The 17,173-nt window shown below is 54.8% G+C and overlaps 1 protein-coding gene across 5 annotated transcripts in view; it reads left to right on the forward strand.

The window, feature by feature from the left end:
- LOC103725319 (ciliogenesis and planar polarity effector 2) overlaps positions 1 to 16,417 on the forward strand; it is a 31,863-nt gene extending 15,446 nt beyond the window's left edge. For 4 of the 5 annotated variants that reach the window (XM_029558404.1, XM_029558405.1, XM_029558402.1 and 1 more), the window contains exons 4-18: positions 4,912 to 5,355; positions 5,756 to 6,040; positions 6,187 to 6,295; positions 6,378 to 6,454; positions 6,772 to 7,034; positions 8,331 to 8,491; positions 8,600 to 8,752; positions 8,938 to 9,067; positions 10,028 to 10,102; positions 10,253 to 10,342; positions 10,480 to 10,640; positions 12,536 to 12,694; positions 13,012 to 13,091; positions 15,420 to 15,524; positions 15,885 to 16,417. In XM_029558404.1, coding sequence (XP_029414264.1) covers positions 4,912 to 5,355; positions 5,756 to 6,040; positions 6,187 to 6,295; positions 6,378 to 6,454; positions 6,772 to 7,034; positions 8,331 to 8,491; positions 8,600 to 8,752; positions 8,938 to 9,067; positions 10,028 to 10,102; positions 10,253 to 10,342; positions 10,480 to 10,640; positions 12,536 to 12,694; positions 13,012 to 13,091; positions 15,420 to 15,524; positions 15,885 to 16,042 — 2,450 coding nt within the window. In that variant the 3' untranslated portion in view covers positions 16,043 to 16,417. Of the gene's footprint in view, positions 1 to 3,276; positions 3,707 to 4,911; positions 5,356 to 5,755; positions 6,041 to 6,186; positions 6,296 to 6,377; positions 6,455 to 6,771; positions 7,035 to 8,330; positions 8,492 to 8,599; positions 8,753 to 8,937; positions 9,068 to 10,027; positions 10,103 to 10,252; positions 10,343 to 10,479; positions 10,641 to 12,535; positions 12,695 to 13,011; positions 13,092 to 15,419; positions 15,525 to 15,884 lie in introns of those variants that run through there. The other variant, XM_008822651.3, reaches the window with a different exon arrangement.
- The last annotated feature ends 756 nt before the right edge of the window (positions 16,418 to 17,173 follow it).

Here is a 17,173-nt window from a genome sequence, read left to right on the forward strand (position 1 = left end):
GCCTGCCTCTGCTTCCCAAGTGCTGGGATTAAAGGTGTGTGCCACCACGCCTGGCTTATTTTTTTATTTTTATTTTATGAGTGTTTTACCTGCATGTATGTAAGTATACCCATGTCATGCAATGCCCATGGAGGCCAGAGAGGGTGTCAGATCCTCTGGAACTGGAGTTACAGATGACTGTTAGCCACCATGTGGGTGCTGGGAATTGAACCCGGGTCCTCTGCAAAAGCAGTCAGTGCTCTTAACCACTGAGCCATCTCTCCAGTCCCTGAAACCTCAATTTCACCATCTGTAAGAGAGGGACGTCATGGAACTGATGAGACAATCAAGTGTGATAGCGTTTAGGAATACAAGCCTGTACTCACCTGTGAAGAGGAAGCAGCCACAGTGTGTGCCTCCCAAGGTTCTTATGGAAAGTAAGCGAATACACGCATATGAAGTGCTTTGCACACAGAAGTGCGCAGGTGATTGGCACAGCGGGCATTGTATTTGTATCCACCCTACATACTCCTGTTAAAAGTATGTGCTTGGCAACTGCAGGGTGCTCAGATATATGGCAGGCAGCTTCCCCTTCCCACAGGCTTGGCAAAGGTGCCTGCCTGGCACAGCGGGGACCTCCCTTAATGGAGGCTGACTTGACTTTGGCTATTTGAGTTAGTCTACTGAGAGCTCTGTGTGGGCTGTACTCTGGGAAGGTTTCACTGGGGGAGATGGGAGAGACTGGTCATTCTATATGGCAGGCAAGGGTCATTGGGGGAAGAGTGTCTATGCTGGAGGGGCTGTCCAGGAGCTGGCAGATGGTATGGTGCCAGCTTTCAAGATTGACTTCTGTCTCCAAACCATGCAGTTGAGCATTCCCAATTTACAGCTGTAGTAACAGGTTCACAGAGGGGCAGAGGTCTCAGGGTCCCTGAGGGGTCCAAGATGTGGAAGTTCCTCTGCAAAGCTTCCAGGAGGCCCTTATAACCCCATGAAGTTGGCTGACCACACCTCACATTTGGGAAAGTTCCAGAATAGAGGTGGCCCACCTTCCAGGAGCAGAACCCTGCTTGCCTCATCTTTAGGCTGACTGTCTGGGGTCCTTCAGAGCCTCTTGGAGGTATAGGACTTCCATTGTTCCAGCCCCCTCTTGTACCCCAGACTGGCCAAACCGGTTCTTGGGAAGGGGGGCGGGGAGTAGGCACGTTGAGACAGCCGCCTGCCTCTCTCTGCGAGGCTCCCTCGCCCTCGCCTCCCCCCTCCCTGCCCCACACAATACCCAAGAGCTTGCAGTGCCCAGCGTCGAGGCCATGCTGACATGGTCCCCTGAGGACCTGGCTGCAACCCCAGTGCCCCAAGGGTGGCCTGGAGCCCTGAACTGTACCAGCAGCTGGATGGAACTCCCTGGCTGAGGTAGGGCCCTGGGTCAGCAGCCCATTCTCCTGCTGTTTCCCTGAGGGAGTCCTTTGTACTGTCTACCTGCTTGCCTGCTGCTTCTGGCCTTCACCACTCAGCTTCCTGGGGCTCTGCTAGGCCTGTACTCCCTTTCTAGCAATGACGCACACACACATTTGATTTTTGTTCTTTAAGGGGCAAGGGACTCTGCCATGGGCTCTCTTCCTCTGTGCAGCAAGTCAAGGGACCCAAGGCAGGGAGGGAAGGGCTAGGCACAGGGGCCAAAGGCACCGTCCTGGACCACAGCACTGCCCAGGGATGCTCTGCCAGCCTTACCAGCAGGCCCATTGCTCTCTGTGATTAGCAGTGCCCACTGCACAGATCACTCCTTGGACTCTGCCCTTCTTTGCAGCCTGCAGAGACACTTATGATACAGGCCTTAATAGAGGAAGCAAATGGGGGGCCTCTGGGGTCACTTGACACTTGGGGATATCAAGACCTTTGGGTCTTATAAGATGGACTTATGCCTAGTGAGCACTAGTCTCTTCCTAGGATCACATCTGATGCCCCTGCCACCTGGAGCCAGCCCTCTTCCTGAGTCCTTTCTACTTTTTATACCAACAGAGATGAGCTACGCATTAAAAACCCAGCTCTGCTCTCTGAATCCCCATCAAGGCTGGGGTGACCACATCATGGAAAGCCACTGGACTAGTAGTCCAGCTTGATGGGTCATTTCCATGGTGCCCTAGCCTGAGCATAGTAGAGGCAGACTCACCCCCCCCCCTAAAAAAAACCCTATATTTCAGAAAGCTCTGCACTTCCCCTTAATCCCGCAGGCTTTTCCTCTAAGTTTTTTTGGAGACATGGTCTTACTATGTAGCCCTGGCTGGTCTGGAACTTGCTATGTAGACCAGGATGGTCTCCATCTCAAGAGATCCACCTCCCTCTACTTCCCAAGTGCTGGGATTAAAGATGGGCTCCACCACCCCCACCTCTTCTGAGGTCTTAATTGAGAGTGCTTTTGTCCCAAAGGCCCAACAATTTGCTTATTTAGCCCTGTAAAAATGGGAGGAGAGGGGTTCCCTTTCTGATTCTTGAGAGTCCAAGAGAAGCTCTGGGAATAGCTGAGGGCCTTCTGTGTCGAGCACATCTTTCCTGAAAGAGACCTATCTGGTGGACAGAAACTAGCTGTGTCCCCGTCCCACATGCTCCCATCATGTGTGAATCTTCGTTTCCCTCACTGGCTACTGGACCAAGTCATCTCCCACCAGCCAAAGACTGAAAAAATAACTCGGAGGTCTGCCTACCAATGACAAGTTTCCCATCATGCCCAGTGCCCAAGGCACCTTCCCTCTACCTCCTCATATTAGTGTTAGGAAGAAACTGAGGTCCAGAGAGGCTTACCCAGAGGGGCACTCTATAGACTTGAGGGATGAAGGCTAAATAAAGTACAACTTAGCTAGAGTTGCTGCTTGTGGGAAGAGTTCCTGAGGAATAACCAGCTTTTCCCCAGCCCTGCCAGGCCAGGGGTTCAGGGAGAAGCAGCTCAGGGGCTGTGCAGATATCCAGCCTACCTCCACTGGATCTACCGCCAGACGCTGTCACTCTTTCAGACCAGGGATCACTTCCTGTCTCTGTATGCTACTGGATCCATGAGCATTTCAGTCTTGCAGCGGTATGCTGGTACCTCCTCCAGAAAGTCTTCCTGGCATACTGGGATTGGGTTGGGCCCAGCCTCCTACTGTGCTAGTGCCTGTGGCTTGGTTCTTGCCAACCCAGATTATAACTGCTTTTGTTTTTGGCTCTCCCACCAGACTGGCAGCCCCATGGGGCATGAGCTGTTTGTCCATCTGTCTCCCTGTTTTTGTTCTGGGCTTCCCGCCTGCCTGAGTATTTAAACTGTCTGAAATTTTCTATGTCTCTGTCTCTGTCTCTGGGTCTCCAGTGTCTCAACTTTCTGTGGTTTCTCGCTTCCGTGTCTTGAGTCTCTTTCTGATCGCACCTCTCCAAGGCCTTCATTTCTTTGGTTCTCCCTCCTGTTTCTGTCTCTTGGCCCTGCCAAACTGGGCACTGCCCCTTTGGTCTGAAGGGCCTGGGGAGGGGGTCCTTGCTACCCAGCCTGCCCACAGCTCAGCCAGGCAAGGGTAGGCCCCCGCCCAGCCCCAACCCGCTGCCTGTTCCCTCCCTCCCTCTCTTTGCCTCACCACAGGGTTTGATGAATCAAACTCTTTGTCTGGGTGGGATCTCCCCCAGCCAGCTGGGCAGAGAGAGGGTTTCCCCTGCTGGAGAAGCCCGGCAGCATCAGCAGCAGGCTCCGGCCTCCGCTAGAGAGGTGAGGAGCAAGAGGGAGGTCACAGAGAGCCCCAAGGAAAAGCCTGGAGGGGCTTGGACCCCTTGGCTCATAGTTCTGTCTTGGGGCACTGGCAGACTGCCTAGGGATGGCACCCTTCCTAGAACAGGCCCATTCTGCCTGGCCTGATCTAGGGGCTGGGAGCTGGGGTGGGGATAAACCCTTCTGTCACCCCAAGCTGGGGGTTGGGCACCTCTCTGCCCTTCCCTGGGAGGGTCTAATCTGGATGGTGACCTGCCTGCCAGTCTCTAACCTTCCTAGCCAGCCTGGAAAGGGTGTGGGCATCACTCAGCGTGAAGGCCACAAATCTGAATATGGAAGTATGTAGGGTAACTAACCCCAAAACAAAGCTATGAAGGTCTCTATGTATCCATGTATCTGCATCCTGGTGTGTGTGTGTGTGTGTGTGTGTGTGTGTGTGTGTGTGCTTGTGTCATATGGGGGCTTGAGGTTGCAGACAGAAATGGGGACAGGAAGGGGTCTCTCTGTGTGTCACATTTGTCCCCCCATATGGCATCTTCCAATGTGACATTCTTCCTGGGCTGAGGTGTTTCAAAGAGCTGGCAAGATGTGAGGCAAAGATGAAGGATGGTTCTGAGGGCTCCCAGTGGAGTCATGCTGGAGGCTGGCGAGAAAGACCAGCACAGCCCCAGGTCCATCAACCCCAGGCCAAAATAGTGTGCCTAGAACAGTATGAAAAGGCTTGGGTGTGTGTCAAAGTCAATGGGTCAGTATGTGTCATCACCATCGTCTAAGCCTGTGTAAAAAAAATGTGTCCTTCTAAATTTGAACTGTCTGAGGGTATCTATGAAAGTATGTGTGCTGGTATATACTGAAGAAAATGTGTGTGGCTGTGTTGGGACATGAATTTGTGACATGGATACATCCATATGTCTGGTCATGTGTCAGTGTGTTAGGGAATGTACAAGTTGTGACACCTGGTTCCACTTACCAGATAATGACCTATGTGCCTCACTCCTCAGCTATCAAATGGGGGTAACAGCATGAGTGCTTCAAGTTTATGAGCATTAAATGAGATGTGGGTGCTAGGTGGGTGCTTACTTAATTTAGAAAGTACCAACCAAGTAAGTACTGGCTGTTACTAGGTAGACATGTGAGTTTGTGCAACTGTGTAACACATGTATACACAAGGGTCTGTCCAGGGTCTGATACTTTCTCTCCTGTAGACCCAGGTGGGTGGCAGAGCAAAGGAGGAATGGACTGTGGGCCACCTGCGACCCTCCAGCCCCACCTGGCTGGGCCACCTGGCACCACCCGACGCCCAGTAGCTGTGTACCAGCAGGAAAGTCTGTCCTTTGTAGAACTGCCCATCCTGCAGCCCCCAAGCCCTGTGTGTGCGGATCTTCTCCCCTCCACCCCAGAGGAGCTACGAGCTCCTGGCAGCCGCTGGTCCCTGGCAACCCCTGCCCCTCTCCAAGGACTGCTATGGCCACCATCCCCAGGAGGCTTAGATATAGAGATCTCCACCAGTGGGGGGATGAGACCCAGCAGGGCTGGCAGCTGGCCCCACTGTCCTGGTGCCCAGCCCCCAGCTCTGGAGAGACCCTGGAGTTCTCAACACTCACAGCCACAGCGCCGGGCCAGCCATGGCTCAGAAAAGAAGACAGCCTGTGAGTCACCCTGGTGGTGGTGGGGGGGGTGGCACTTTGGGACAGATAGGGGAGGGGCTGGGCTGGTGACTCTTTCCAAACTCTTTAAACTCCACAGTGTCCCCAAAGTTAGGAAAAGTGGAAGGTTTTAGTGATAAGGGAAAAATGGTTCACAGAGGCCAAGTGAAAGGCCAGGGTTAAAAACAACTCCAGTCCACCGAGGATATCCTGGCCCCATTGCCCTCTGCAGTGAGGGCCTGTGCTCTCTGTGAACGTTTTGTGGACTCTATTGTCCTGGGCATCAGAGGCCTGTCTGTCCCTGGGCATGGTGTCTGAAACTCAGGGTCACAGGACCACAGTAAGGAAGAGGATGGGACAGACCCCAAGTGGGTGACAGTCTGCTCTCACCCCTAACCCCCAGGGCGCAAGATGCGAGTGTACCAGAGTGAAGAGGCCACTGCCACCCCTCAGGCCCCCTCCGGCTTTCTGGAGACTGGACAGGCTGCACAGGAGCCGCTTCTGGGTACAGAGGAGTCCAGGCCACTGGAGTTATCTGGGAACACCCGAGGGGGCCTGGAGGCCTCTGAGCGAAGGCGCTTCTCAGCCTCCGAGCTGATGACCCGGCTACACTATTCTCTGCGCCTGGGGAGGAGCGCCGCGGCCAGGGCTCTGACCACAGGTTCAGGTGCTGGAGCCACTCGGGAAGGTAGGAAGGTACCAGCTTCTCGAATCCTCGATCTGGGAGCAGCCCAAGCCAGGCGGGTGGGGCACAGCCCAGCCACCCGTGTTAACACCTTTGAGTGGTCAGCTGGGGTTGCCCGGGTGCCCACCCCCAGCTTTTGCCTTCTCTAGGAAAACCACCTGTAAGAGAGTCCCGAAGAGCAGAAACGAGGGTGGACAGTGTGTCGCTGCCAGCCCCTGTCAACCCAATCGAGGCCCATGATGGCCTGCTGGAGCCCAGGTACCCACCTCTCTCTCCCGTGCTTAGGTTCGGGGTAGGATAGGTTACAGACAGACAAAAAGGTCCTGACCCTCTTTCCTAGGCTGGACACGCAGGAAGAGCCGCTTCGGGATCCCAGCAGCGCCAAGGAGCGGCGTCAGTCCCGCTTCCTTCTTAACTGTAGGTGCAGAGTCGCTGCGAGGGCTCATGGAGGAAGGGGCTGGGGTGTTGGAAACGGGGGAGCCCACATTTGGGAAGGTGGGAGGTAGAGATAGTGTGAGAAGAAGGGAACCGAATCCTCAGTGTCCAGCAGGTGGGCTGGCATACAGGTGGTGCTCAATTAGTGTTTATGGAATGGATGCAAGAGCCTTCTGTCCCTGCATCCGAACCTCACAAGGCTGGTTAAGGGAGGCCGGCTCCCGGAGCCGGGATGGAGGGGACCCGGGGAGGAGCCGGGCCCTCCCCCTTGACCCTCCCTCTCCCCTTTCCCCGCCCAGCTGTCCTCTACCAGGAATACAGCGACGTGGCCAGTGCCCGCGAGCTGCGGCGGCAGCAGCGCGAGGAGGAGGGCCCCGGGGACGAGGCGGAGGGCGCGGAGGAGGGGCCCGGGCCGCCGCGCGCCAACCTCTCCCCGAGCAGCTCCTTCCGGGCCCAGCGCTCGGCACGAGGCTCCACCTTCTCCCTGTGGCAGGACATCCCCGACGTGCGCGGCAGCGGCGTCCTGGCCACGCTGAGCCTGCGCGACTGCAAGCTGCAAGAGGTGGGCTGCGGGGAGGGGCGGGGCCAGAGGCAGGTGGTACCCAGACCTAGCTGGGGCCAGGGGTTGTGGACACCTAGGGTGGATGGGAGAACCTGAGAAGCCAGTGGATAATTCAAGAGAGGGATGTGGAAGTGAGGGGCGGGGTCTAGACCAGAGATGGGTGGGGCCAGAGTGCGAGGGACCAGAAGAGGGCGGGCCCGGAGGCAGGTGATGCCCGGGACCTGGTGGGGGCCAGGGTTGTGGGCGCTAGGGAGGATGGGAGGACCTGGAAGCCAGGGAATAAACCAGGAGGGTGGGGTGGAGGGGTCAAAACTCAGAGATGGGTGGGGTCAGAGTGCGAGGAACCAGAAGAGGGCGGGGCCAATGTGGGAAGGAGCAGAAGGGGCCGGGCAAGAGGCAGGTGGTACCGGGACCTAGCTGGGGCCAGGGGTTGTGGACACCTAGGGTGGATGGGAGAACCTGAGAAGCCAGTGGATAATTCAAGAGAGGGATGTGGAAGTGAGGGGCGGGGTGTCAAATCTATCCCAGAGATGGGCGGAGCCAGAGTGCGAGGGACCAGAAGAGGGCGGTGCCAGAGGCAGGAGATGCGGTGACCTAGTGGGGACCAAGGGTGAGTGAGAGGACCTGGGAAAGACTGACTGGACCGGAAGCCAAGACAGGGTCGGGAGGGGGCGGAGCCTAGGACGGGAGATGAGGGCCACTTGAGGGGCGGGACCAAAGGTAGGTGATCCTGGGGGATCAGCCAGGATGAGGCGCTGTCAATGCGCTGGAGTCCGGTGGGAGGGACCCAGGAAACCAGAGGGGAAATCAAGAGGGGACTTTGGAGGGGGGTCGAAATCCAGGAGATGGGTAGGGCCAGAAGCTAGTGACTCCGAGATTCAACTGGGACCAGGGGTGGTCATTCTAGAGGATGGGAGAACCTGGGAGAGTAAAGTTGGCAGGACGTGGATGAGGAAGTCAGAGAGGGGTTGGCAGAGGGCGAGGCTAGGACGTGAACAGGGCCCATCCTCATTTGTTGGGGGCGAGGTGGGGAGAGGTTCGTGGGGGGTAGGGGGCACCAAGGCAGGCCCCGGAGGATGTGGGCGTGTCCGGTGCACATAGTTACAGGAAGGCAAAGGGCTCCTGCTAAACTGTAGGAGGCTGGACCCAGGCCTCACTTGGCTCCAGATTACCCTAGGGTTAGGGAAGGGAGAGGGACAAGGTGTCTACCGAGGAGGCATCTAGGTGGGAGATTGGAAGCCCGGGTCCAGGGTGGGCAGGCTCTGCCCTTACCTTCTGGCATCCACCCTCCCTCAGGCCAAGTTTGAGCTCATCACCTCCGAAGCCTCTTACATCCATAGCCTATCGGTGGCCGTGGGCCACTTCTTAGGCTCCGTGGAGCTGAACGAGTGTCTGGGGGCTCAAGACAAGCAGTGGCTATTTTCCAAACTGCCGGAGGTCAAGTGCACCAGTGAGAGGTGAGGGAGTGGCCTTGCCTGATTGAGGGTGGGCACACAGGTCTGTGGTTGGGTGAGTTTCCAGACCTGGGGTTTCTGGCCTAGACTTCACCTAGGCCCACTTCTCAGGTTCCTGCAGGACCTGGAACAGCGTCTAGAAGCAGATGTGCTGCGCTTCAGCGTGTGTGATGTGGTGTTATACCACTGTCCTGCCTTCCGCCGCGTCTACCTGCCCTATGTCACCAACCAGGCCTACCAGGAGCGCACCTACCAGCGCCTGCTGTAGGAGGGGTTCTGGGGTGGGAACTGGAGGCTGTGTGAATCTGGGATGGGAGGACTTCCTGGAAGAAGCTCTGTGCACACCAATCCCACAGGGCAGGTGGGCTGAGAGACACCTGCAGACCAGTGAGGAGGGATCTCAAGGAGTCAGTCCCACTTGTAATTGTACACTCCTGCCCACTGTCCAGCCTGGAGAACCCCAAGTTCCCTGGCATCCTGGCTCGCCTGGAGGAGTCTCCTGTGTGTCAGCGGCTGCCCCTCACCTCCTTCCTCATCCTACCCTTCCAGAGGATTACGCGCCTCAAGATGCTGGTGGAGGTACATAAATGACAGGGAGGGTGGAGGGGGAGGGTGGAGTGGAAGGCCGGCCCATGCCAGCACTCTGATGTTTCCTTCCAGATCACCAATTTTTGCGGCTGTTGTCCTAAGTTATTCTTTGTTTTATTGACAGGCATATGTTAATTCTGCATATGATTTTTATTATGACATTTTCATACATCTATAATGTATTTTGATCACATTCATCTCATTATCCTCTCTTGTCCCGTCTCACAGATCCCTTCTCCCTCTTCCCAGACAGCCTTCTTTGTTTTTGTTGTTGTTGTTTTTAAGTATTTTATTTTATTTTTTTTGTCTTTTTGAGACAGGGTCTCCCTGTAGTCCCAGCTGGCCTGGAACTTGCTATGTAGACCAGGTTGGCCTTGAACTCATAGAGATCTGCCTGCCTCTGCCTCCGGAGTGCTGGGATTAAAGGCATGCACCACCACACCCAGCCTAATATTTTATTATTTTTATTTTATGTGTATTTTATTTTATATGCCTGCACATAAGTGCACCCATGTTGTGTAATGCTTGAAGAGGTCAGAAGAGAGCATCAGATCCTCTGAAACTAGAGTTATGGAAGGTTGTTAGCTGCCACGTGGGTGCTGGGAGCAGAATGTAGATCCTCTGCAGGAGCAGCCAGTGCTCTTAACCGCTGAGCCATCTCTTGAGCTCCTTTGTTGTTTTTTAAGACAGTTTCCCTGGCTTGGAACTCATTATATAGACCAGGCTGCCTCCATCTCACAGAGATCCTCCTGCCTCTGCTTCCCAAGTGCTGGGATTAGTTTGCATGTTAGTTTTTCTTCACACCAGCTTTCATGTTTGTGCGTGTGCGTGTGTGACCCAATGGGTTTCAATAGGGTTGCTTACAGGAGCATGGATGAGGGGTTACTTACAGGAGCATGGGTGCTTTACCAGTGGTCATACCACTGAAGAAATGTTTCCCCTTCCCCCCAGAACATCTTGAAGAGGACAGCACAGGGCTCCCAAGATGAGGACATGGCCAGTAAGGCCTTCAGTGCTCTCAAGGAGGTGAGTTCAGCTTTGAGGGCTTCTGGCTCCCCAGGGCCTCTCCCATTCTTGGGGTGCTGCTGAGAGCTCCCAGCCACAGTCTCTGGTCCCCAGGTAGGTTCTGGAGTGGAGCTCTGGGAGCCTAGGTAACCCCTTACACCCCATGTCCAGCTGGTGCAGGAGTGCAACGCCAGCGTGCAGTCTATGAAAAGGACGGAGGAGCTCATCCACCTGAGCAAGAAGATCCACTTTGAGGGCAAGGTAAGGGACAGCCCTTGCTCCCTCCTCCCCCTGGGGGCCGGGCCAGTGCTCACTGCCCATGACCTCCCTTCGCTGTCCTTCACTCACCAACATCCCCATCCTCACCTGGCTTCCCTGTTGCTTACCCCTTCCCCCAGATCTTCCCGCTGATCTCACAGGCCCGCTGGCTGGTGCGACATGGGGAGCTGGTGGAGCTGGCCCCCTTGCCTGCAGCGCCACCAGCCAAGCTGAAGTTGTCCAGCAAGGCCGTGTACCTGCACCTCTTCAATGACTGCCTGCTGCTGTCCCGGAGGAAGGAGTAAGTGGGATGGGAGAGGCCAGGGAGATCCAATTGCCTTCCTTCTTCCCCCATGAAGGGCTCAGAGCCTGCAATGGTGCCAGACTGAGCTGCAGGGTGTCCTGGACCTTGGAGGCTTTGCAGCAAAGGCATCCAGATAGAGTCAAGGGGAGGACCGTGTTCAGGGGACTTGCCACTGCTCTAAGCTGAGGGCAGTGATGAGGCACACAGCTTCCAGGCTCCACTCTGCCCGATTCCTGTGAGAGTAAACAGCTGGCACTCAATGCCTGCCATATGCTGGCATGCTGCGTAGACTGTTTCCTTCTATTCTGAAGACACCTCCCTGGCAAGCAGGCCCCCTTGTTAGTCTCAAGGTCAGGGCACTAGTGAGTGAAGGAGTCAATTGGTGGCCAGACCCCAGGCTGTTACTCAGGGTCCTGCGGGGCCCTGACTTCCACCTATAAAGCAGAGCCCACTGTATGGTAGCAAATCACAGAGCTCCCCACAGCTGTGATTATGCTAGTGAGGAGGATGGGGAGGAAGAGTTTGGGGAGAGATGGATGTGTGTAAAAGAGTTCATTCCTCAGCTGGGCGTGGTAGCACACACCTTTAGTCCCAGCACTCGGGAGGCAGAGGCAGGCAGATCTCTGTGAGTTCAAGGCCTGTGTGTAAGTACAACACATGTATGCAATGCCCTCGGAGGCCAGAAGAGGGTACCAGATCCCCTGGAATTGGAGTTCTGGACAGTTGTTAGCCACTATGTGGGTGCTGGGAACAGAACCCAGGTCTTCTGCAAAAGCAGCCAGTGCTCTTAACCACTGAGTCATCATCTCTCCAGCCCCCTTTCCTGACTTTATTGTTCAGTCAATAGATTGTCCCTGTGTTGCTGTTCAAAGGCGCTCTTAGACTAGTGAACATGCATCCTGATAACTGTTTTATTGGTTTGTCTGTTTCTTTGTGAGACAGAGTGTCCCGAAGTCCTGGCTGGCCTCAAACTCAGGGAATGTGCTTGCCTCAGCCTCTTGAGTGCTGGGATTACAGGTGTGAACCACTCCACCCAATGATTTGGTCTGATAGGAGCTGTTCTAAGGGAGCCCATAGTTTGAGATAAGCTGGGTTTTGAAGAATGAGTAGGGGTGTTCTATAGAGAAGTGGTTTGGAAGAGACAGTAGGGCAAAGCTGTGATGGAGCAGAATGTGTGTGTGTGACAATGAAGCTGGACTGTAGATGGATTTGAAGAGAAAGGCAGGACAGGAGAGTGGGCATGTTGACAGTCTTGGTAAAGGCTGGGCTTGTTCTGAGTGGTGGAGGAGTAACATTACCGGCCATTTAGAGTGTGGATTGGAGTGGGAGAGCCTAGCCTGTTCAGGTGGCAGGAGCTTCAGGCTGAGTGGATGCCGAGACAGCAAGGAGGAGAAAGGGTTGGACCCGCTCCCCTAGAGTGTGGGCAGGGCAGGCAAAAATGATGGCTGGGTTTCCTGTGGGGCACCAAGCTGGGGAAGCAAAGGGGTTCTTAAAGGAGGAGAGTTGGGCGTAGTCTGTTTCCACAGGCTGAGATAACCAGCCCAGGGTCCTGCCTAGCCGCCCCTTCTGCTGCAGGCCTAGCTCGCCTGGCATTGGCTGCAGGCAGAGAGATAAGGTTCCATTTTTTCTTGGATCTTCTATACCTTCTGGGCAGCCTGATGCCACATGGGGGTCCAGCTGGCTCTTAGGAGCCAAAAAAGGGGTTCAGAGAAATGAAAGCACGCCTGGGGTCAGGGTCTGGCCTATGTCACCTTCTGCCTGCAGAAGCCCAGGCTGGCCTTGAACTCATGGAAATCCTGCTTTTCCCCTCCCTCAGCTCACCTGATTCCCAGGGATGGCACCAGGGGTAGGACCCAGGCCCTGCTAACCCTCCCTGTCCTGCTGTCCTCCAGGCTCGGGAAGTTTGCTGTTTTTGTTCACGCCAACATGACTGAGTTGCAGGTTCGAGACCTGAGCCTGAAGCTGCAGGGCATCCCGGGCCACGTGTTCCTGCTTCGGCTGCTGCATGGGCAGCGTGCCAGGCACCAGCTGCTGCTGAGGGCACGCACTGAGTGAGTACCCCGAGTCCTGAGCAAGGGCCTGTCTGTCCCCCTGGGGCAAGGATTGAGGCTGGGTGGACAGAGCTGTGTCTGAGTCCCAGCAGGTGACACCAGCCTCTGTGCCTCTCTGTCCCTGGCATCAAGGTAGTAGAATGAGACAGAAGTAGGCAGAACTGGGATGCAGGGAGCTCTGAGCTGAGGACATAGGCCTGGGGCCGCACATGGGGCTCAGGATGTCTAGACCCATCCCTAGCTCTCTCAGCTCTGGCTCCTCACCCTGCCCTGGGCCACTCTACCTTGCCTATTGTGACCATACATACTCCTCCTAGAAGTGAGAAGCAGCGATGGATCTCAGCCTTGCGGCCCTCCAACCCCCAGGAGGACAAGGAGGTTATCAGTGAGGGGGAAGGTAAGAACTTGCCACTCCACACTGAGCTGGGAACCCCATACCTTACCCCACTCCAACCCTGGCTGTCATGTTACTGGGGGACCCTGAATGTTTTGGGGTAGTTTTGAGGACCCTTGAGGGCTGGGCAGGGGGCACATGGTCAGGCTGACCCCACAGATACAGGCAGTCCATCTTGCAGGTTAAAAGAGATTTCCTGAGGTCAAGTGTAGAGCTGGGTATAGAGCCCACAGCTGTGCCTTTGTATCAGTTGCAAAGCAGACAGGGCTAAGCGGTCCAGGGTATATGGGGTGTGGAGTCTGCTTGGGTGGGATCCATGTATCTCCCTTGGGAATGATGTGAAGCTAGCAAGCCAGGCTGTAGCCTAATCACTGCTGGGCAGTGGGCAGTGGGCAGCTGCAGATGGTGTTTGCACAGGGGCATGGGGCTGGGCTGGGCTGGGAGAGAAAGGAGCCTCATTTCCACGAAGCACCTGCCGTGGGCCAGGCCCAGGCTCTGGCTTCTGTATTTTCACTCGTTTTATTTAATCCTCATGGTGATTCTCTTAGGCAGTGGACTCAATTTCTTCATTTTTCACATCTTTGAAAACTGAGGGTCAGAAAGGTCGAGTAGCTTGCCCAGGTCACACAAACAGGATGTAGCAAAGCCAGGATTCAAGGCAGGTCTGGTCCCCAAGTCTGTGGCCTCTCTCTTCCCTCCCTCCCTCCCTCCCTCCCTCCCTTCCTCCCTTCCTTCCTTTCTTCCTCATTCCTCCCTCCCTTCTGAGGTTTTTTTGTTTTTTGTTTGTTTGGTCTTTTTGAGACAGGGTCTCCCTGTAGCCCCAGCTGTCCTGGAACTTGCTAAGTATACCAGGCTGGGCTTGAACTCACAGAGATCCCCCTGCCTCTGCCTCCCGACTGCTGAGATTAAAGGCATACACTTTCACTCCTGGCTTTGAATTGTGTATTTGAAACAAGTGAATCTCAGAGTGTTTCTGTTATATCTTAATAAATCAGTTCCAAAAAGGTTTTTGTCAGGTGTGGTGGCCCACACCTTTAATTTCAGTACTCAGGAGGCAGAGGCTGGCAGATCTCTGTGAGACTCAGAGCAGCCTTGTCTACATAGTGAGCTTCAGGTCGGTGGAGGCTACTGGACGACCCTGTCTCAAAAAAAAAAAGTTCTGCTGAAAAGATGGCTCAGCAGCAGCTAAGACCACTGGTTGCCCTTGCAGAGGACCAGGTTCAGCACTCACATAGTAACTTACAACCAAACCATATGTAACTCCAATTCGGGGAGGTTCCAGCACCCTCTTCTGGCACTGCAGGCACTGTATATACTTGGTAGACACATATAATACATACATGCAAGTGAAACAGTCATACACACAAGATTAAAAAGAATTTTGTTTAAATCTTACAAAATATATAAAAAGTTTTTCCCACTGGGCGTGGTGGCACACACCTTTCATCCCAGCACTCAGGAGGCAGAGGTAGGCGGAGCTCTGTGAGTTCAAGGCCAGCCTGGTTTACATAGTGAGTTGTAGACCAGGCTGGCCTTGAACTCACAAAGATCAACTTGCCTCTGCCTCCTAAGTGCTGGGATTAAAGGTGTGTGCCACCACGCCTGGCTCCTGCCTTTCTTTTCAAGACACTGTCTTACTATAGAGTTCAGACTGGGCTTAAATTCCTAGCAAGCCTCCTGACTCAGCCTCCCCAAGTACTGGGATTACAGGTATGAGCCACCACTCTTAGCTCAAACACCCAGCCCACCTACTCTGTCAGAAAAAGCCGAGGGCTAGAATGGAAGGATTCCCAGTTTGGGCTGGTAGTCCCACTGGGGCCAAGGATGAGACCCCTACTCCAAACAGGTAGTCAACAGCAGTCACTGGGAAACATCACTTGGCCCTGAAGATAGAGAGGGGTCCTCCTGGCAAAAGAAACAGCCAGTGCAAAGGCCCTAAGGCAAGACTGCAGTGGGTGTCCAGGGACCAGCAAGATGCCCATTTGGCAGATGAGGAGATCCAGGGCTCTTGCAGACCACATGAGGCCTTGCGATCTTGGGAAGACTTTAGATTTGAACATTAGCACTCTAGAGGGCTGTCAAGGGTCATGTGATGGACATCCTGGCTTCATGTGGGGGTCTAGAGTCTAATAGCAAGAAATTTCATTGAGCAAGAAGGTCAGTGGCCTTGGTCAGACCCGCAAAAAGCTAGGGGAGAGGAGGCTGATGCTCCTAGGTGAGGGGGACTCATGCCAAGGTGGGCAGAACACTGTAGTTCCCTCCCCATGTTATTTCTTCCTACTGTCCCCCATCCTGCCCTGGGGACTCCCTGACCCTCTTTTGGACCATCAGACCGCCCTCAGGTTCAGTGTGTGAGGACTTACAAGGCCCTGCAGCCGGATGAGCTGACCTTGGAAAAGACTGACATCTTGGCGGTGAAGACCCGGACCAGTGATGGTGAGCGTGGGCCTCCTGGACAGGGCTTGGTGGTAGGAGGTAGTTAGATGGGCAACCTGTCATAGAGAATACAAGTGTTGATCAGCAACAGCAAGTGGGAATCAAGTTAGATCAGAGGAGGAGCTTCCTGTTTGATGGTGCCGAATGATGTGGGTAAGTAGGAAATTCCCTTCCCAAGGATGTCAGGAAAAGAACACATCAGAAGTTCATCTCCGAGACAGCTAGAGGCAGGGTCCTTCCTGGGAGCTAGGTGAGGCTGAGGTGATGTGACCTTGCCCTAGGCTGGCATCGGGTCCAGTTGCTCCCTCCCAGGCAGCCTGGAAGCTCATTGATTACCCTGATCCTGATATGTGTCCCCAGGCTGGCTGGAGGGAGTCCGCCTGGCCGATGGTGAGAAGGGATGGGTGCCACAGGCTCACGTGGAGGAGATCAGCAGCCTCAGCGCTCGCCTTAGGAACGTCCGTGAGAACCAGAGGGTCACCAAAGCCAGCAGCAAGCTGGGGGACCCTCTGGCTTGAGCTTCGGATGACATCCACTGGGCGGCCAGGCAGGCTGCTGCTTCTGGGGAGGGTGCCCTCCCACTGCCCTGCCCTTAACTGGGGGACTCTCAGCTCTCCTGCAGGTCCTCCTGGGTCCCACAGGTGCTGTTGGGTTATGGGACCTGTAAGTGCCTGGGGGCTTCTCTGCTGCCTCCCTGATGGGAGGTGATGGGGCTGCGGATTCTCTAAATCCACCCTGTCTGCCTCTGTATGCAGACTTTGCACTGGCCTTTCTTTCTCCCCATGAAAGCTCCCAGGCTCCTCTGTCACTTGTCTTTTGTGTCCCACCCGCAAGGGAGCCCTGTGGGCAGACCCAGGCAGGCTTGAATATTAAAGAGACTCCAGGAATTCTTATGTTTGCTTCCCTTGGCTTCTACAAGAAAACATCACCAACTGGGGGTGGGGGTGGGAGGGGGAGGGAGTTGAAACTCCTTTCTGACAGCTCCAGAGTCCAGGATCTAAAATCAGCCTCCTGGACTAAGCTCCAGGTGGTGACTGTGAAGAACCTGTTCAGGGTCTCAGGAGACAATTCCTCCTTGCCTCTGCATGCCTGATGGTTGCTGGTGAACCTGCACTTGCAGCTGTATCATCCCAGTCCTGCAGCTTGTACTTCATTCTATGTCTCCCTCTGCCACCCTCTATGAACCCATGTCTGCATTTGGAGCCCACCCAAATCAACATAGTCCTTGGTGAAACCATCTGCACACACCCCTCCTGCCCATTGCTTTATTTCTAGGGGTAGTGGTGTTGAGCAGGGTCTCTCTATGTAGTCCTGGCTGGCTGGGAACTTGCTATGTAGACCAGGCTGACCTTGAACTCACTGTGTAGCCCCAGCTGGCCTGGAACTCACAATGTAGACCAGACTGACCTTGAACTGGTAGAGATCCACCTGCTCCTGCCTTCCTAGTGCTGGGATTAAAGGCAATGTTTATTTTATTTTTATGTGTATGAGTGTTTTACCTGAATGTATGTGTGGTTATCACATGTGTGCAATACCTGTGGAGGGTGTCAGATCCCCTGGAACTGGAGTTACGGATAGTTGTTAGCCTCCATGTGGGCACTGGGAACCAAACCCAGGTCCTCTGCAAGAGCAAACAGTGCTCTTAACGG

The sequence above is a fragment of the Nannospalax galili genome, unplaced genomic scaffold (assembly GCF_000622305.1).
Source record: "Nannospalax galili isolate Female #2095 unplaced genomic scaffold, S.galili_v1.0 scaffold548, whole genome shotgun sequence".
NCBI lineage: Eukaryota > Metazoa > Chordata > Mammalia > Rodentia > Spalacidae > Nannospalax > Nannospalax galili.